Source organism: Drosophila simulans, chromosome 3L (assembly GCF_016746395.2).
Source record: "Drosophila simulans strain w501 chromosome 3L, Prin_Dsim_3.1, whole genome shotgun sequence".
Classification (NCBI taxonomy): Eukaryota; Metazoa; Arthropoda; class Insecta; order Diptera; family Drosophilidae; genus Drosophila; species Drosophila simulans.
In genome coordinates, this window is record NC_052522.2 from 21671298 (window position 1) to 21691735 (window position 20438).

The 20438-nt window shown below is 44.7% G+C and overlaps 4 protein-coding genes and 1 long non-coding RNA gene across 5 annotated transcripts in view; 3 read left to right on the forward strand and 2 right to left on the reverse strand.

The window, feature by feature from the left end:
• The window catches only part of LOC6739092 (tyramine/octopamine receptor), a 31077-nt gene extending 22771 nt beyond the window's left edge, over nucleotides 1-8306 (forward strand). The window contains exons 2-4 of the mRNA XM_016171924.3: nucleotides 3687-4118; nucleotides 4688-5776; nucleotides 6693-8306. Of these exons, the coding sequence (XP_016032932.1) occupies nucleotides 3795-4118; nucleotides 4688-5776; nucleotides 6693-7085 (1806 nt within the window). The 5' untranslated portion in view covers nucleotides 3687-3794 and the 3' untranslated portion in view covers nucleotides 7086-8306. The remainder of the gene's footprint in view (nucleotides 1-3686; nucleotides 4119-4687; nucleotides 5777-6692) is intronic.
• A 438-nt stretch (nucleotides 8307-8744) lies between these two features.
• LOC6739093 lies at nucleotides 8745-10104 on the forward strand. Its single transcript, XM_016171925.3, has one exon. It carries the CDS (start codon nucleotides 8998-9000, stop codon nucleotides 9574-9576), a length of 579 nt encoding a protein of 192 aa, XP_016032933.1. The 5' UTR covers nucleotides 8745-8997; the 3' UTR covers nucleotides 9577-10104.
• Nucleotides 10105-10119: 15 nt separating this feature from the next.
• On the reverse strand, nucleotides 10120-14597 carry LOC6739094. Its single transcript, XM_039293916.1, has 5 exons — nucleotides 14454-14597; nucleotides 13576-14357; nucleotides 12183-12969; nucleotides 10735-12019; nucleotides 10120-10677 (listed from the first exon to the last, which is right to left on the reverse strand). Exons 2-5 carry the CDS (start codon nucleotides 14326-14328, stop codon nucleotides 10605-10607), a joined length of 2898 nt encoding a protein of 965 aa, XP_039149850.1. The 5' UTR covers nucleotides 14329-14357; nucleotides 14454-14597; the 3' UTR covers nucleotides 10120-10604.
• Nucleotides 11778-16189, forward strand: LOC120284802. Its single transcript, XR_005544048.2, has 2 exons — nucleotides 11778-11850; nucleotides 16017-16189. It is a non-coding gene; the product is annotated as an uncharacterized LOC120284802 (long non-coding RNA).
• LOC120284800 lies at nucleotides 14560-19842 on the reverse strand. Its single transcript, XM_039293917.2, has 5 exons — nucleotides 18620-19842; nucleotides 17742-18523; nucleotides 16349-17135; nucleotides 15966-16185; nucleotides 14560-14751 (listed from the first exon to the last, which is right to left on the reverse strand). The coding sequence occupies exons 2-5, from the start codon at nucleotides 18492-18494 to the stop codon at nucleotides 14673-14675; spliced, it is 1839 nt and encodes a 612-aa protein (XP_039149851.1). The 5' UTR covers nucleotides 18495-18523; nucleotides 18620-19842; the 3' UTR covers nucleotides 14560-14672.
• Nucleotides 19843-20438: the final 596 nt, after the last annotated feature.

Genomic DNA, 20438 nt, shown 5'->3' on the forward strand with positions numbered 1-20438 from the left:
ATCGCAATCAAAAATGCTGCTTTCATGAAGGCAATGAAAAGTACTACAAAGATCCAACCAATTCGTAATGGCCATCTCCGTTCAATCAGCCGAGTTGGCAGCAGCCGCACTCATTACTTTACGGGGAATATTTTCTGCTTCATCAATCTGCTGCTCATTTGGGAAGCAGTCCGGATTTCACACATGCCTTTATCTCAGGACCCCGTCGCCAACCTCCTTCCGCTGTCCAATTGCTCTTCACATCAGTGTGCTCTTGTCATTGCCAAACAAAAAGAAGGAAAAATGACATCGGACGGGGAAATTTCCCACATGGCACATGCAACAGCCAGCGGGAAAATGGGAAAATGCGGGAAAACAGAGCGGACACCCGAGACGTAACGAAGTCCACTACGCAAGAGAACTGCACATCAACTTTGCAGGCTGTCCGTGGCTTAATCTACGGGTTCATCCGATTCTTTAAAATGCATTGAGCCCCGGCTCACTTGGCATTTTGTTGTTACGTTTCACTCACCCCCCACCCCCTGGAGCCATAACAATCCGGACGGAGTCGCAGAGTTTAAGTGCGCCACTTAATCCAGTTTCCAGCCAAAAACCCTATCGATATTCGCGTAATAGAAGCGCAAAACTGCATGAAAGTGGGACTCGCAGTGCGTATCCTGGGTATCTCGAATGGACCGCAGAGCCTGCCATAAGTGGATAAGGCCCGGGACTGGCCACTCCTTCCACGCTCTTTCCATTCACCGAGCGCAACTCAACTTGACTCGACTCGAATTGCATTTTATTGAGTACAGGTCGATTTTCATTTAGGCCTAGTTCAGTGCGATGTAGTTCACACTGATACACTCGGCGAAAACTGTTTGTAACTTATGCAAAGTGCTTTATAAAGGGCTATAGACAGTAAACAAAACATAAAATAAAACATAGCATTTAATGAATAAATACATTAACATATATCTTAGTTTATATTTGTAAATGTTCATTGTTTTTCTTGAAGTGCTGCTCTGGAAAATGAACGCAGGTGGAAATTGGCAAAGAGAACCTTATCTGCAGGTTGGCCAGTTGTCAACTGTGCGGCAGATCAACGTACTTTTATTGCCCCAGAAAGTGGAAAATCACTGAACGGTGAATGGGGAGGAAAACCACAAAGCGCCACCGCTCCATTCCAGCCCAGCCGAACCGTACATTCCTTAATGGTCCAATCATGTTTACTTAGGCACGAAAACATTTCATAATTTCCAATCAATTTGGCCCGCTTTTAATTGCGCGTAAAATATTTAAAATTCTCGCAGCTTAAAGAGAATCAAAAATACGAATTTTCATCGCCTTCAAAGTTCGTTTGATATGTGTTTCCCAATTTTCTTAGATGCTGCCTATTGGAATTGTTATACGCCACATTAATCATGCAAATGAAATGAAACATTTAGGGCGGGCTCTGGCTGCCACGAAGGGGGCGTGGCTCACACACCCATCAATGCCAATTAGCAGAAATTCCCCAAGATGCATGTGGCAGTGAGTACACTTTATCGGTATCTCTTCGTTCCGTGTGGCCAACTTGATCAGCATCAAAGGCGATTCGAGCCCCAGTATTTTTAGCTGCCCAAGTGCCTAATGTGAGCTATAAATAAAGCTGGCGTGGTGGGTGGTTCGCCCGGTGGGTGGGTGCTTTGCTGGCGTGGATGCGTGTATCTTGCAGATATGCCGGAACTCTTGCATATTTAATGAGCGGGACACGGCGTAAATTGAGGAAACAAAGCAGCTTCGACAACGCCAACGAAGTTCGGATACCCTTGCTTTGGTCGGTCCAGGTATTATCTAGGTACTCGCTGAATTTCCATACGAGTTTCCCACAAACATTAAGTTACCAGACTTTGGCCCATTCGCTTGCGCTGCTTGCGTTCAATTCGCAGATGCAAGCACACAAACGCCAGCGACAAGTTTGCCAAAAAGGACATGCCCATGTGGACTGGAGCCTGCCAATACATGTGTGCTCAGCTACACGAGTATGTGTGTATGCGGAAGCCGGTTCAGTCAAGGTCGCATCGACTGCATAACGAGTTCAAAAAACTTTTCGCCATTCCCCCCAACTGAACGCAACTGAACTCAGGTCAGGGAAGGGACAAACTATCCCAAGCTGTTCATTCACACTCACGCGAACTCAAACACAATTCCTTGACTGTTTTTGGGCGCTGGGTCCCTAATCAGGGACTTTTGTAATAAGCTTATCGGCCGGCAGGCAGAAACGAACTGTGGAAAGTCCCTTTCTCACGCCACTAGTGTCAAGTTTCTCGCTGCCACGAGATATTCAATTATGTCGCGTAGGTTCCAACAGAAAATCGGCTTACCAATGCGATAACCATTCCACACGGCAAAGCAAAGTATAGATTTGGAATGGATTGTATGGAAGGTTTGGCTTTTTGTTTAGTAAAGTATTGGGTAATATAGATATAGATTAAATCATAAAACTAAATGCTTTAAAGGAACAGAAGAAGACAAGCGCCACAAGCATTTAAACAATACTTAATGTACTTTTCCGAACTCTTCTTGACTTTTTGGTGGCTCAACCAGTGAGCTTGCCGCAAGCACTCTTGATCTCAAATTGTGCTAGAATATGGCGGTCAAACCAACTAAAAATCGCTTTAAACTTTTTACCCGCCTATTTGTAGAAGCTGAAAAAAGAATACAAAGAAAATAGATCTACCATTCCCCCGCTAAAAGCTTTACATTTGCAGGCGGAAATCAAGGTAGGATTCAGGGCATTAGCAATCTGGCAGCCCGAGGAGCGAAAAGGGGAACAGCATTTTTGCTGAATGAAAATGTTTGCTTCAAAGTTGCTCCTTCCTTTCCCCATTTTCACAGAGTTCAGTTTATGAGCGGGTTATTTTGATTAATGTTCCTTTAACTGGTATCAGGCTTGGTCGGCGGAGAAAAGGAGCCCGATAGCAAAACTCAGCAAAGCTGGTAAGGACTTAGCGGATAGTGAAGTGTCAGGCGGAAGTGGAAAGAGCAGAGCAACAGTTATTCGATGACCAGAGAAGGGGAGTGGGGAGTGTATTGACTTAGGACAATAAGTGATACCCCTGAACATCTTAGAACCCTCTTTCCTAATCGACACACATTTACTTAGGACCATCTATTTGACCCGATTCGTTCTGACATTTTTAATTACTTTTAAATAATTAATCCCAGGTTCAGATAATTCGACAAGATTTGTCAGTTAAATTGTTAGGGACCTTTCCATCGTGATTCCTTTCGGTTTTCTTTTGACGGGTCCTTCCATCAATCGAATGTCCTTTGGGCTTGTTGACAAGCTCTAAATAATTTGGCATGACATGATCCTTATAGACTTGTGCGGTAACTTTGTCCACTCTGATCCGTAAGGCTGAACTCCTTCCAAACGCAATGGATAGGCCTATATTTAAGCTTATTATTCAAACGAAATGAAGTATCTATATGGAAGTTAAAAGTTTAAGCCGATTGAGTCTTTCCAATTGATATAAGCAAACAGCTATGGTATAGTTATTTTACAATGCCATCTCCATACTCTTTTTACTCTCTCCATACAATGCAGTTAAGTGTGTGCCATTTAATATCCATACGTAAGCCAGAAAATTCCAAGGAAAATTCCCGCCTCCCAACGAAGTGTTGAAATCACAATAATTTGCTTTCCTCTCCATTTGCCTTCGCAGAAAAGAGGCACAGAAGCCGGGGAAATCACACTCAACGTCTGCCCTTCTACCGAGACGCATGTAAACGCAACCGGAGCCCAGAGAAGGCAAGTGGCAGGGCAGGGAAAGATGCCATCGGCAGATCAGATCCTGTTTGTAAATGTCACCACAACGGTGGCGGCGGCGGCTCTAACCGCTGCGGCCGCCGTCAACACCACAAAGTCCGGGGGCGACAACGCCGCACGGGGCTATACGGATTCGGATGCCGATGCGGGCATGGGAACGGAGGCGGTGGCCAACATATCCGGCTCGCTGGTGGAGGGCCTGACCACCGTTACCGCGGCACTGAGTACGGCTCAGGCGGATCCGGACTCCGCGGGAGAGTGCGAAGGAGCTGTGGAGGAGCTGCATGCCAGCGTCCTGGGCCTCCAGCTGGCTGTGCCGGAGTGGGAGGTAATAAGCACAATGATAGTGTTTCATTTCATTATTAATAGTAATGGATAGCTTCTGGCTTTTTATTATTATATACGTTTGACAGCAGAAATAAAATATTCACATACAAACCTTACCTTTTAAAATATTGCCTTATAAATCCCATTTTACTATTCACCATTATTTTGATAAAGTATTTTATACCCTTTACTCGTAGAGATCTGGGCATGTTAGTCTAACCGCCTGTTTGTTCGTACTTCTGTCTGTCCGTCCGTATATCTGTCCGTATAAACACCATGATATCAGAACTATAAAAAAATGAACAAAAGAAAGTTGAGATTAGGCAAAATTTAAAATATGTTTTCATTTTAATAGATTCTATCATTTGTTTTGCCAATTTCTTTTGAAAATTTACCACCCACAAATTTCGCTTATATTAAATGTGACAGTTACCACGCAGAGCCAGTGACTCTTCCTAGACCCTAGAACACCGAACTAGTAGTTCCTACTCTTTTAATAAGTCTGAATATCAATTGATCTTATTTATGTTTTTTCAAAACTCTCCCTAACTGGTTTTCCATTTTAACTAGGCCCTTCTCACCGCCTTGGTTCTCTCGGTCATTATCGTGCTGACCATCATCGGGAACATCCTGGTGATTCTGAGTGTGTTCACCTACAAGCCGCTGCGCATCGTCCAGAACTTCTTCATAGTTTCGCTGGCGGTGGCCGATCTCACGGTGGCCCTTCTGGTGCTGCCCTTCAACGTGGCTTACTCGATCCTGGGGCGCTGGGAGTTCGGCATCCACCTGTGCAAGCTGTGGCTCACCTGCGACGTGCTATGCTGCACCAGCTCCATCCTGAACCTGTGTGCCATAGCCCTCGACCGGTACTGGGCCATTACGGACCCCATCAACTATGCCCAGAAGCGGACCGTGGGTCGCGTCCTGCTGCTCATCTCCGGGGTGTGGCTACTCTCGCTGCTGATAAGTAGTCCGCCGTTGATCGGCTGGAACGACTGGCCGGACGAGTTCACCAGCGCCACGCCCTGCGAGCTGACCTCGCAGCGCGGCTACGTAATCTATTCCTCGCTGGGCTCCTTCTTCATTCCGCTAGCCATCATGACGATCGTCTACATAGAGATCTTCGTGGCCACTCGGCGCCGCCTAAGGGAGCGAGCCAGGGCCAACAAGCTCAACACGATCGCTCTTAAGTCCACCGAGCTGGAGCCGATGGCCAACTCCTCGCCCGTCGCCGCCTCCAACTCCGGCTCCAAGTCGCGCCTCCTAGCCAGCTGGCTGTGCTGCGGCCGGGATCGCGCCCAGTTCGCCACGCCTATGATCCAGAACGACCAGGAGAGCATCAGCAGCGAAACCCACCAGCCGCAGGATTCCTCCAAAGTGGGTTCCCATGGCAACAGCGATCCTCAACAGCAGCACGTGGTCGTGCTGGTCAAGAAGTCGCGTCGCGCCAAGATCAAGGACTCCATAAAGCACGGCAAGGCCCGTGGTGGCCGCAAGTCGCAGTCCTCGTCCACCTGCGAGCCCCACGGCGAACAACAGCTCCTACCCGCCGGCGGGGATGGCGGTAGATGCCAGGCCGGCGGAGGCCACTCTGGAGGTGGAAAGTCGGACGCCGAGATCAGCACGGAGAGCGGGAGCGATCCCAAAGGTTGCATACAGGTGAGACAATTCGTAATCGTGAAGATATTGCAAGCCCATAATTGATTTACATTTTACATTACATTTATTTAAATCAAAATATTTATTATAAAGGGTTTTGTTTCACAACTGTTATAAGTTTTTGGACAGATTTTTTAATACCTTTCGTTATACCCGTTACCCAGTTTTACCCGTTACTCGTAGAGTAAAAGGGTATACTCGATTCGTTGAAAAGTATGTAACAGGTAGAACGAAGCGTTTCCGACTGTATAAAGTATATTATTGTTGATCAGGGTCAATAGCCGAGTCGATCTAGCCATGTCCGTCTGAGATCTCTGGAGACATAGACGCAGCGCAAGTTTGTTGACCCATGTTTCCAAGACACTCTAACGCCATTAAACCGCCCAAAACTGCCAATCTCACATTTTAGAAAAATTGTTGGACATTTTTTTCATAATGTGATTAGTCGCTTAAATTTCTACCGATTTGCCAAAAATTCACCAAGCCAGTCACGCCCACACTTTTGAAAAATTTTTTAATTTTTTTGTCATTTTATTCCCCAAAATCGATATCCCAGAAAAATGATGAAATTTACCGTTCGCATTCACATTAGCTGAGTAACGGGTATCTGATAGTCGGGAAACTCGACTACAGCATTCTCTCTTGTTTTAAAACATTTTCTTGACACTTTCACCAGCTAAGGTATCTGATATTCGAGGAAAACGACAATGAGGTTCAAAACCTAAAGTGGTCTTTTATTTAGAGAGCCACATGGATAAGCCGATATAAGTTGTCCAACTATGGGTCTTTATATGGGAGAAATGGCTTTTAGGAACACATCCCTGTACCATTTTCAAGCTAATTAATTACCTTACTTTACAAATTACTAATATCCATGCCACTTGATTAACAAAACTTTTCCTCACCTCGATTCCAGGTCTGCGTGACTCAGGCGGAAGAGCAGACGTCCCTCAAGCTGACCCCGCCGCAATCCTCGACGGGAGTCGCCGCCGTTTCTGTTACTCCGCTGCAGAAGAAGACTAGTGGGGTTAACCAGTTCATTGAGGAGAAGCAGAAGATCTCGCTGTCCAAGGAGCGGCGAGCGGCTCGCACCCTGGGCATCATCATGGGCGTGTTCGTCATCTGCTGGCTGCCCTTCTTCCTCATGTACGTCATCCTGCCCTTCTGCCAGAGCTGCTGCCCCACGAACAAGTTCAAGAACTTCATCACCTGGCTGGGCTACATCAACTCGGGCCTGAACCCGGTCATCTACACCATCTTCAACCTGGACTACCGCCGAGCCTTCAAGCGACTTCTGGGCCTGAATTGAGGCAGGCTGGCGGGGGCGGGTGGAAGATATGGGCCGGGCCAACCAAGGTTCCAGCGGGAGAGCGTTACTCAAAGTTTGTGCCAAACTTAAATGGTCGTGTTTGCGATCAGCGGAGATCTCAGTCTATGTACAGTTGGACCCCCAGTTGGTGAACTTCCGAATTGAACTGCTCTAACACATATATACTTTCAAATGCGGGACTATACTTTCTCTTGGGGAACTAATTTTAAATAAGTGGTTGAATTTGATAAAGCTTAATATAATTTATATGTTTAACGTTTCGGCAAACTGAAATCCACCACATTGTAAGTCAAAGCTGAGACTCGAGTGTATATATAGTTTCAAGCTAAGCTATTATTTCTAGCTGTACTTAAAATACTTTTATTTAGTTTTAAACATTTTGTTAATATATTGTTGTTCGGATTCGATTGAGATGTACCACCACAGTAAGCGTAGACTGTTCAATACTCATACTAAAATGGGTTGTGCTGCGATTTAAGTGAGGATGTTGCCTCGCTCGAGGCACAGCTACTAGGAAAATCATCAAAATTACATGGTAAAGAATTATACATGCATTATACATATACTCCAGCTAAGTGACATCCCAAACGAGAAAAGCATCAAATTGAATTTAATACAATTAAATTAAATGTTTAGGCACAAGAATTGTGGCAACTTTCGTGTTTCACCCTAAGCGTATGGAAAACCAAAAAGGTGTTAGTTAAATTAAATCTGCGCTCAAGATATGTAAGCAACTACTAAGCTAAATAATAACTTCCAAGAGAGCAACGTTTTCTAGGCATTACTTTAACAATTTGTATTTATATGTAATTTAATTGTAGGTAAACGATAAACCAAACCACTATACCTAATGTATACTTTCAAAAACGCTTTGGACTATTTGTTAAATAATTTAACAATTAATTGTTTTTATGGCATAGCAACTATTGTGTTGAGTGGGCAGCTTAAAGCTAGCACATCGAAACTTACTTAAGATAGATAAATGTTTAACTGCACTTTACGAAATGCAACAGAATTGGGGAAAGGACGTAATTCAATGGATGTGTTAACTCAAGTACATGCTATATCGTAAATGTATATCACAATTTATGTCTTTTAACGACGATGTACGATAGTTTCACTAATTAACTTGTTTAACGAGCAAGAGCGAGCAAAGCATAAACGAAACAAATAAAAGACAGATTCGAATTAAAGTTATAAGAACAAAAGCGTTTGAATTTATGGAGATTGGACGATAGTACACCTAGGTTTCAAAACGAGACTTATTTTACCTTTCAAAAGATTTAGCTGAAAACATGATTGGTCTAGTAAGACCCGTAGTTTTAGCGACAGCTTTTGATAACTCACATTATGTATCCTTCGTCACTATGTATTTCTTTTGCATATACTTTTCAACTGAACAATTTGGAAACTGCCTTTCCATAAACGGTTTCGAGGTATAAAACATTCTTATTGCTACTAGTACAGAAAATAATTAATTTTTTTTTACTATTTCAGCAGAATATTTTCCCCTTGGCCCAAGTGAAAACAGAAAACGAATAAGTTGTTTTTTACATTTTATCGACATGGTTGGAAGACCCAGTAATGGGTCGACCATATCGTTACTAGCTGTTTGCCCGCAACTATCGGCTGCGTTCGATAGCCATTCGCAGGGAACGCTGGTTCTTTCCAGGTAGCGCAATTGTCTCTCACCACTAGCAAAGTGACGGCTTGTAAATTGTTGGGATTTAAAATTTAAAATTGTCTGGTGCACAGGGCTTGATCCCAAACATTGGTTACCTGCGAGCGCGGATTTCCGCGAAGCAAGACGCGGTCACAGACAGGCAGACCGCGAAGCGCATCCCTGTGATGAATAAAAGACAAAGACGCACTTGAGAGACCAGCCAGACCAATGGAGACCTCGGAAGCGGTGAATACGTGTGAGGAGGGAGACCAGCTGAACGGCTCCTTCCGCCTGCAGTGCTCGATGTCCTCCGTGGACATGGAGAGCGAGAGTGACCTCTCGCTGGCCTTCGAGCGCGAGGAGCAAACCCCGGATGGCGGCTGCGACGAGCTGCCGGCCTTCGAGATCCGCGCCTTCTCGCCGCATGGACGCACCCCGTCGCCCATCGACGATCTAGATCTGTCGGACATCGAGACGCCCAAACAGCCACTGAGGCTCCTTCCGGACGAGGAACGCCAGAACGATCCTCAGTACGTGGCCCTGCACGAGATAAACGCCCAGATCAGCCCGCCCAATGACGCCGACGACTCCAACAGCTTGGAGACGATATTCGAGGGCGTTTTCCTGAGCACCCCGCCCCGTGATAAAGCTTCCAGCTCGGGCAATTCCCGCTTTACGCCCAAGCGCGGACGTGCAAATCTCATCGAGCTGATGGCCAACCGGCTGCACGGGGGCAAGGAGAACCAGTCGCCGGGAGCGCGAGTCTCCGACCCGCATTTGCCCTCTCCGCTCAAGGACCCCACCTAGTGACCGCAGTCCAGCCGACCCAACCAAAGCCATGGAGCCCTCGCTCAGACTGCCATCGATGTTCTAGAATAAGTTACCATTTACCTGAATGTATGGTTCACATCCAGCGGTCAGCAGGTGTACACCCAGATGTGTATCCTCGTCTGATCCTTCAGTTTACCTAAGCTTCGTGTCCCGCGTTTTCCGATGCCAGGCTAACAGATTTTGTAGTGGTAAATAAAAATTGTCGTCTTTCCATGTTTCAAACATTAAACCAAGGTTATGCTCTTCCCTGCCTGGCAGATGGTCCAGGTAGGCAGAAGGAAGGTTCACATTGCTCATAGGACAAACTGATCAGCAGTGCCTGGAACTAAACCACTAATGTAAACACTGGAAAGTTCGATGGCTAATTGTCCGATCTTGCTGCTGCGTAATTTCTAGTACAAATTGATTGTCGAATCCAGACTTATGCGTTTACTAACATAGAATTTATCGTTTGATGTAACAGTTTGAAAAATAAATTACCTAAGTGTACTACTCGTTCAAAAACTTGTCTGAATAATATCCTTCTCACGTTTCGATTTATTTAAGAAGAAAATGTCAATAGTTGCTTACCAATCTGAAATGTAATGGTAATTTTTGGACCTCGTGTACCTTAGGACTACGGTTTTTACACTAAGTTGAGTAAACTAGTATAAAAATAAGTAATTCTGTGATTAGGTATATTGTTGGAAGATACTAAATCACTACTTTCCTGAGTCGCATTGCGAATTCGCGTCTTACACGAACTCTACGCTGGAAGCATAATTCCAACTTAAAAATAATTGGGACGAGCATTGAAAGTAATATAGAGTAATAAAATTGGGAATGTCTCATAGGTTATAGAACACATTCGAAAGTAAAACAGCAACCAGGACAGGGGAAAATGATTACTTAACTTTACAATTTTGTAGGCTATTACAAAAGTTAAATAACACTTGCTTTTGTTTCTATATGGCAGTGTGAAACGCATTTTGTCCCGCAAGTCCTGTAGTGCAATTCGCCTCCAATCAGAAGTTCTTTGAATGACGCGATGCTGAAAACACCTTGACGCGCAGCAGCCCTGGATTGACCTCTTGCCATCTGAAATAGGTGGGTGAATAATTAGACGACTTTTAACGAAAAATGCCCCTTACTAACCGCAAACGGCGTTCGCCCAGCCTGGCCTTCACCCTGTTCTTAATGGTGGACACTCCGTTTGCGCTGTGAAGACCACGGCCCGTGATAATGAATACGTGCTTGTACACGCGGGTGGTGTTACGCAGCACAGTTATGTGGCGGTCAAGGAACAAGTCCAGGCAACTGATCGCCTCTACCGTGTGTAGGTAATGCAGGTCTAGCAGATCCGGGTTGTTCTGGGTGTGCCGATGCACCTCCATTATGCAATTGGCCGCCCGCTGGTTAAATACGTCGACCTTCTGCTTGTGTAACTTGGCTATCTCCGAGTAGTATAACGCCACGCTACTATTGCCGCGCTGTACCGCCTGTTTGGCCTTTAGATAGCACTCCGCTTTAAGTTGGGAGTGATGGGCGGCCATGTTTCGCGTTTCCTCAAAGTCGCGAAGAGCAGCGCACTTGACCTCCTCTTGCAGTTGGGGCGACCGGGCATGGGCGGAGGAACTGGAGATGGAGCGCTGGCCTTGGCCGGAGGAGTTCTGTTGCTTTTGTTGCTGCTGCTTCCGCTCTTCCAGCGCCATTTGCTCACTAAGCTTTTCGCCCTCGCGAAGGGCCTTATCATAGAGTTCCGCTTTGCTCAGCATACTCTTTACGTTGCTGTCCAAGACCTCGACAGTTTGAACGTAATTGCTGCCGGTTGCCGCAAAGACCTCAAGCACAGTGTCGGTGGGAACGTCCGGGAACGTCTCACACAGCTTCATCTTGGTTAGGTGGGTAGCTATATCGTTGGGCGTTTGTTTGCGAGCGGCCAACTCGGCTGCCTTCTTAGCGGCCAGTTGCTCGCTGTTGTATATGCTCCAGGCCAACTCCATATCCAGAAGCTCAGCCACGTTGCTCGGAGACTCGCTGCAATCGGCGTAACCTGGATGCTTGAGCAGGCGGGCGAACTGCTCGTCATCGCGCATTGTCTGCTGGCGTGTCTCCTCTAGCTGGTTAAAGACAGCTTCCATCCACAACATGTAAAGCTGCTTGGCTAGCTGACGCGGCATAAATATTTTTGTTGCGGTAGGAAGCTCCTGTTCCGGCGGCAACATTTCGTCCTCTGTGTGGAACTGATCGCGCAGCTGTTCAATTAAAGAGGTGCCCAAATCGATTTCCAGCAGAGTATTTTCTTCAGGGTCCTCCTCCTCCAGCTCTTCTAGCTCTGGTCCTTCGGGAGCTTCCGGTGGTTTAGGCACTATCGGTTGATCCAGGATTCCATTGCGAATATCGCGAATTTTGCGAGTGTGCTCCGAGTATTGTTCGTCGCCTAAAAATCAATAAACATTATTTATCAGACATCGAACTCATATCTCTAACATAATATAATGGAAATACATTCAATTGATACATTTGATTCATTAGTGAATTTGATGACGCAATTGAAATAATAAGTTTATTTTAAATTGACTCTTATTAGAATAATATCTTACCTAACACAAAGCAATTCTGGATTTTCATTTGCAACTCTTTGTTGGTGGGGGCCGATGCTCGTTTGTTGCGCGGTTGACGTTGCGGCTTCGATTCGGTCTTCGATACCGGTAAAGTTGGTGAGGTGCAGATAGGAGTGGAAATCGGAGATTCCAGGGCATCGGCCGCCTTGTCGCAGTCGCATTGAAACTGCGCCGCCTCCTCGCTATTGACATTTTCCTCAAATCCGATTTGATCCGGAGCAGTGGCCGCGTTGAGCTCGTCCTCCTTCAATAGAATATCAACGGCCCAATCCACGTCGGCCTTGCACTTTACAAACAGGTCCCAGAGGCCGGTCAGCTGTTTATTGGGATACATCTGGCGCAGGTGTGCAAACCCTTTCGGTTCATTGGGACAGTCTAGGCTGTGCCTCTCAAAGGGCTTTGCCTCGCTAGACTCCGCTTTGGACGGTGCCTCCTTTACTTGGCTCTCTTCGCGGAGCAGATCTATAATAGACACTTCGCTCTTTACGGGAGCTGCGGCACCCAAAGCGTCGGGAATTTCCGGAACTGTCGCGGCGCCTGTGTCTGCCGATTTCACTGTTTGCGACCAGTATGAAGGCGCTCCGTGCTCGTAGGGCACCCACGTTTGGGCATTAGCATTCAGCTTAAAGGTATTTTCCGCTGGCCCTGGGACTGAGGCTGCCAGCGGCTTGCTCTCTTCAAAATTCGTGATGATAGGCACGGCAGGAAGGGGCGGGTGATTGCGTAGTTGCGGCAGCTCCACAGTATACTTTGTCTCCTTCATTAACTGTCGCATAAAATGTTCCGGTAGGAAGAGAAAGATACTAAATTTAGTAAGTGCCATTATTTAATAAGCTTCGGGGTACGAAATAAAATACAACCTATGACGTACTATACAAAAATTGTACTCATAAAGAATGAAAACGAGCTAGTTGCTCAATTTAGTTGCTAAGTTCAGAGTTTGAAACTGTTTGTGGCTAGACTGCCACATTCCGATCACTGAGCTGCAAAAAAGGGGCTGTTTCTCAGATTTCCAAAGACTTTCTGACTTATTGACCGTGGTATGCCCTACAAATTTAGGTAGCCACAAAAATGCCCTTTCTATGTTTCTGCAGGTGGTCTAAACGTTTTTTGCAATTCAAAAAAATGTTGGGCGGAAAAAATAATGAAATCCAAAAAAGAGAAATTGACTTGGTTAGTGATAATGATCAAGAATAAATATATACCTCTTAAAGACTTTTAATCGAGCGTAGTTAAACGTTTTACACTCGCGTAACGGGTATACATACAATTACACATTTTTGGCTGACTCACAATGAGATTGCAGTTAACAATAAATCTCAATCTTTATATACATATGTATGTATGGAGACCACTTAAAGTGCCTTCTTACCCGAATGAGCTCTCCCGCAGTCGTGCGCTCGAAGCGCTCTAGCATGCGCTGAATATTCTCCCGTGGGACGTTGTGGACGTTTTTCTGGGCCAGCTTGCTGGCAGACTTGCACCAACTAGTATTGGGCTCGAGAAGCTCAATTACGTAGCCGTAACGCACGGCGGTTTGGACATATGGCTGCATCTCCCACACCATTGTATTGGTGTTATCCACGATGATGGGGCTCCAGCCGGAGGCGGCCTTATCGCGCACTCGCTGCTGGTTCCAGTCGTGAGCGGCTGGCAGCAGAGTGGGGTTGAAGACATAGCCGCGGCCCGTCTTGAAGTAGTCGTCTGAGCTCAGAACAAAGTCGCGCACCTGGTGTCGATCGAGTAGGTGCGCCTGGCGCAGCAGAGACTCTGCCAGTGTACTCTTACCGCTGCCTGAAGGGCCGCGCATTATGATCATCAGCTTGTGGCCCGCCTGCGCCCGCTGGCAAATCGAGTTTAGTTGTTTGTTGCTCTGGTTGCTGTTCACATTGCTGGCGGGGCACATTCTAATGGAGCTTGGGGCTCCAGCAGTCGCATATTTCCTGGGAGTTCCACCGCTCTTGCTGCGACCGCAATTGTTATTGTTATTGTTATTGTTATTGTTGTTGTTGTTGTTGTTGTTATTATTATTATTATTATTATTGTTGTTGTTGATGTTAATGCGGTCCAACAAGAGCGCCAAATCCGCTGGCTCAGCTGAATCCGAACTTCGTTCTGTCGACATGGCGTTTGTTTTCCTTTTGCTAGCTTGCCCTGGGAAAGCAGATCGTTTAGGGGGGATCGACCAACGTAATGCGCAGTAAACAACAGACTCCCCATCCCGAATTCGCATCCGGGTCTTGGACTCACCAATATCTGACCAGACTGTAATCCCTTGATGCCGTAACTGCGCGTTGATGTCTCACTCTCTCTCCTTCAATCGGTTGTCATGCAAGGATCAACCTGCGGGCTGTTGCTTCGTTTGCTTGTTTCCAGAAAACGGGGAGCTATGCGTCGCATTACATCCGTTAATTTGCTGCATTGCAAGTTGGGAAAACCACGTCTGTGCGGAGGCTATCGATGGCGCTATCAGTCACGCGTCATCGATAGGCAGCTGTGTTGGCGGCCAGCTTTTTTCAAGCCAGGCAATTGCTTCGGGATAAAATCGCTAAATTTTTGGAATTTTCTTTTAGAATACTATGAACACATTATGTTAAGCACATAAATGAGATTCTTAATATGATCGCCATTTTATATAATTAGCGGATAAATTCTAAAAAACATTAAATATGTAGCGTCAGTATTACGTCCATCCGTATGAACGCCGATATCTCGGGAACTTTGAGAGCTGTTAATTGGGTACTAAGCCCTCAAATTCTAGGATTGCTTACGCAGCAAAAGATGAAAGGGAATTCCGAAAATATAAAAGTGGAATTGTGAACAGAAGAGGTTTTAGTTAATATAAACAAGAGAGAATGCTTCAGTAGAGTTAACCGACTATAAGATACCGTTTACTCAGGTAGTAGTGTGCGAACGCTAAATTTCATATGTTTTCTGGAATATCGACAGATATTGGGGAATAAAATCAGAAAATTTTTAAAAATGGTTTAAAAGTGTGAATATTTTGGGGGTCTTGCAGGTGTAAAGAGGGACGCGGTAAAAATGTTTTTTATACAAGTTGTTTGTTTTTTTGGCAAGACAAACACTAAAACGAAAAAAAATGAAAACATATTTCAAAAATGTTGGTGTGGAAATTTTGGCCTGTTTGTGGGAAAGGCTGTGAGCTGTGTATAAATATAAAATACTAGGAAAGACTTATATCGATAGAATTAACTATATATATCAAGGTCGAAGAGTTTGAATCGAGAGCTTAAAAGAGAAACAACGTGAATAAAAATAACTTAAAATGATGGTTTCAAGGCAAACAGTTTTATGGCAAAAAAAGACAAATAAATGAATGAAAGAATATCCCAAAATGTTCAAAAGTATGGGCGTGGCAGTTTTGGGCGGCTTGTGGGCGTTAGATTGGGCGTGGCAACATGGGTCTCTAGAATCGCTATAATTAATTTCAACCTTCTAGCTTTCATAGTTCCTGACAGGACCGGGCCAAATTGACTTTGTTATTGATCCTGATCAAGAATATATATACTTTATATGGTCGGAAACGCTTCCTTCTACCTGTGACATACTTTTCAACAAATCTAGTATATGTACCCTTTTACTCTATAAATAACGAGTATAATATACATTAATACCTATATGTATTTAGTATCCAGACCTAAATATATGCTTAACATAATGTCTTCATAGTATTCTATGCATATATGTAACCCAGGTCCTTCTTATCTGAAGATATATTTATTTTAAAAATTCTGCACAGACCAAGAAGTATCCGTTAGTCGAGTCGCGCAACAATAGTTTTCAATTAAAGAGGTGCCCAAATCGATTTCCAGCAGAGTATTTTCTTCAGGGTCCTCCTCCTCCAGCTCTTCTAGCTCTGGTCCTTCGGGAGCTTCCGGTGGTTTAGGCACTATCGGTTGATCCAGGATTCCATTGCGAATATCGCGAATTTTGCGAGTGTGCTCCGAGTATTGTTCGTCGCCTAAAAATCAATAAACATTATTTATCAGACATCGAACTCATATCTCTAACATAATATAATGGAAATACATTCAATTGATACATTTGATTCATTAGTGAATTTGATGACGCAATTGAAATAATAAGTTTATTTTAAATTGACTCTTATTAGAATAATATCTTACCTAACACAAAGCAATTCTGGATTTTCATTTGCAACTCTTTGTTGGTGGGGGCCGATGCTCGTTTGTTGCGCGGTTGACGTTGCGGCTTCGATTCGGTCTTCGATACCGGTAAAGTTGGTGAGGTGCAGATAGGAGTGGAAATCGGAGATTCCAGGGCATCGGCCGCCTTGTCGCAGTCGCATTGAAACTGCGCCGCCTCCTCGCTATTGACATTTTCCTCAAATCCGATTTGATCCGGAGCAGTGGCCGCGTTGAGCTCGTCCTCCTTCAATAGAATATCAACGGCCCAATCCACGTCGGCCTTGCACTTTACAAACAGGTCCCAGAGGCCGGTCAGCTGTTTATTGGGATACATCTGGCGCAGGTGTGCAAACCCTTTCGGTTCATTGGGACAGTCTAGGCTGTGCCTCTCAAAGGGCTTTGCCTCGCTAGACTCCGCTTTGGACGGTGCCTCCTTTACTTGGCTCTCTTCGCGGAGCAGATCTATAATAGACACTTCGCTCTTTACGGGAGCTGCGGCACCCAAAGCGTCGGGAATTTCCGGAACTGTCGCGGCGCCTGTGTCTGCCGATTTCACTGTTTGCGACCAGTATGAAGGCGCTCCGTGCTCGTAGGGCACCCACGTTTGGGCATTAGCATTCAGCTTAAAGGTATTTTCCGCTGGCCCTGGGACTGAGGCTGCCAGCGGCTTGCTCTCTTCAAAATTCGTGATGATAGGCACGGCAGGAAGGGGCGGGTGATTGCGTAGTTGCGGCAGCTCCACAGTATACTTTGTCTCCTTCATTAACTGTCGCATAAAATGTTCCGGTAGGAAGAGAAAGATACTAAATTTAGTAAGTGCCATTATTTAATAAGCTTCGGGGTACGAAATAAAATACAACCTATGACGTACTATACAAAAATTGTACTCATAAAGAATGAAAACGAGCTAGTTGCTCAATTTAGTTGCTAAGTTCAGAGTTTGAAACTGTTTGTGGCTAGACTGCCACATTCCGATCACTGAGCTGCAAAAAAGGGGCTGTTTCTCAGATTTCCAAAGACTTTCTGACTTATTGACCGTGGTATGCCCTACAAATTTAGGTAGCCACAAAAATGCCCTTTCTATGTTTCTGCAGGTGGTCTAAACGTTTTTTGCAATTCAAAAAAATGTTGGGCGGAAAAAATAATGAAATCCAAAAAAGAGAAATTGACTTGGTTAGTGATAATGATCAAGAATAAATATATACCTCTTAAAGACTTTTAATCGAGCGTAGTTAAACGTTTTACACTCGCGTAACGGGTATACATACAATTACACATTTTTGGCTGACTCACAATGAGATTGCAGTTAACAATAAATCTCAATCTTTATATACATATGTATGTATGGAGACCACTTAAAGTGCCTTCTTACCCGAATGAGCTCTCCCGCAGTCGTGCGCTCGAAGCGCTCTAGCATGCGCTGAATATTCTCCCGTGGGACGTTGTGGACGTTTTTCTGGGCCAGCTTGCTGGCAGACTTGCACCAACTAGTATTGGGCTCGAGAAGCTCAATTACGTAGCCGTAACGCACGGCGGTTTGGACATATGGCTGCATCTCCCACACCATTGTATTGGTGTTATCCACGATGATGGGGCTCCAGCCGGAGGCGGCCTTATCGCGCACTCGCTGCTGGTTCCAGTCGTGAGCGGCTGGCAGCAGAGTGGGGTTGAAGACATAGCCGCGGCCCGTCTTGAAGTAGTCGTCTGAGCTCAGAACAAAGTCGCGCACCTGGTGTCGATCGAGTAGGTGCGCCTGGCGCAGCAGAGACTCTGCCAGTGTACTCTTACCGCTGCCTGAAGGGCCGCGCATTATGATCATCAGCTTGTGGCCCGCCTGCGCCCGCTGGCAAATCGAGTTTAGTTGTTTGTTGCTCTGGTTGCTGTTCACATTGCTGGCGGGGCACATTCTAATGGAGCTTGGGGCTCCAGCAGTCGCATATTTCCTGGGAGTTCCACCGCTCTTGCTGCGACCGCAATTGTTATTGTTATTGTTATTGTTATTGTTGTTGTTGTTGCTGTTGTTATTATTATTATTATTATTATTGTTGTTGTTGATGTTAATGCGGTCCAACAAGAGCGCCAAATCCGCTGGCTCAGCTGAATCCGAACTTCGTTCTGTCGACATGGCGTTTGTTTTCCTTTTGCTAGCTTGCCCTGGGAAAGCAGATCGTTTAGGGGGGATCGACCAACGTAATGCGCAGTAAACAACAGACTCCCCATCCCGAATTCGCATCCGGGTCTTGGACTCACCAATATCTGACCAGACTGTAATCCCTTGATGCCGTAACTGCGCGTTGATGTCTCACTCTCTCTCCTTCAATCGGTTGTCATGCAAGGATCAACCTGCGGGCTGTTGCTTCGTTTGCTTGTTTCCAGAAAACGGGGAGCTATGCGTCGCATTACATCCGTTAATTTGCTGCATTGCAAGTTGGGAAAACCACGTCTGTGCGGAGGCTATCGATGGCGCTATCAGTCACGCGTCATCGATAGGCAGCTGTGTTGGCGGCCAGCTTTTTTCAAGCCAGGCAATTGCTTCGGGATAAAATCGCTAAATTTTTGGAATTTTCTTTTAGAATACTATGAACACATTATGTTAAGCACATAAATGAGATTCTTAATATGATCGCCATTTTATATAATTAGCGGATAAATTCTAAAAAACATTAAATATGTAGCGTCAGTATTACGTCCATCCGTATGAACGCCGATATCTCGGGAACTTTGAGAGCTGTTAATTGGGTACTAAGCCCTCAAATTCTAGGATTGCTTACGCAGCAAAAGATGAAAGGGAATTCCGAAAATATAAAAGTGGAATTGTGAACAGAAGAGGTTTTAGTTAATATAAACAAGAGAGAATGCTTCAGTAGAGTTAACCGACTATAAGATACCGTTTACTCAGGTAGTAGTGTGCGAACGCTAAATTTCATATGTTTTCTGGAATATCGACAGATATTGGGGAATAAAATCAGAAAATTTTTAAAAATGGTTTAAAAGTGTGAATATTTTGGGGGTCTTGCAGGTGTAAAGAGGGACGCGGTAAAAATGTTTTTTATACAAGTTGTTTGTTTTTTTGGCAAGACAAACACTAAAACGAAAAAAAATGAAAACATATTTCAAAAATGTTGGTGTGGAAATTTTGGCCTGTTTGTGGGAAAGGCTGTGAGCTGTGTATAAATATAAAATACTAGGAAAGACTTATATCGATAGAATTAACTATATATATCAAGGTCGAAGAGTTTGAATCGAGAGCTTAAAAGAGAAACAACGTGAATAAAAATAACTTAAAATGATGGTTTCAAGGCAAACAGTTTTATGGCAAAAAAAGACAAATAAATGAATGAAAGAATATCCCAAAATGTTCAAAAGTATGGGCGTGGCAGTTTTGGGCGGCTTGTGGGCGTTAGATTGGGCGTGGCAACATGGGTCTCTAGAATCGCTATAATTAATTTCAACCTTCTAGCTTTCATAGTTCCTGACAGGACCGGGCCAAATTGACTTTGTTATTGATCCTGATCAAGAATATATATACTTTATATGGTCGGAAACGCTTCCTTCTACCTGTGACATACTTTTCAACAAATCTAGTATATGTACCCTTTTACTCTATAAATAACGAGTATAATATACATTAATACCTATATGTATTTAGTATCCAGACCTAAATATATGCTTAACATAATGTCTTCATAGTATTCTATGCATATATGTAACCCAGGTCCTTCTTATCTGAAGATATATTTATTTTAAAAATTCTGCACAGACCAAGAAGTATCCGTTAGTCGAGTCGCGCAACAATAGTTTTCGAGTCTACTTTTACGGGAGCTATAGGATGTACATAGTTCAATCCCATCAAGAATACATATACAAAATGGGTAAGTCATCATCGGTTTTATGGCATCGGATACGATTTGGGCAGAGCATTCAAGGGATTTTTTACCCTTCCTTTCTTTGCTTTAGAATTAACATTCTTTTCTCCTGGGGGCAGTGCTATCCTTTATCCACTGAAATATATATGTCGACAATAGAGGAGTCTCATCCATTTTGTTTATTCAGTTTGTGATTTGGTGCG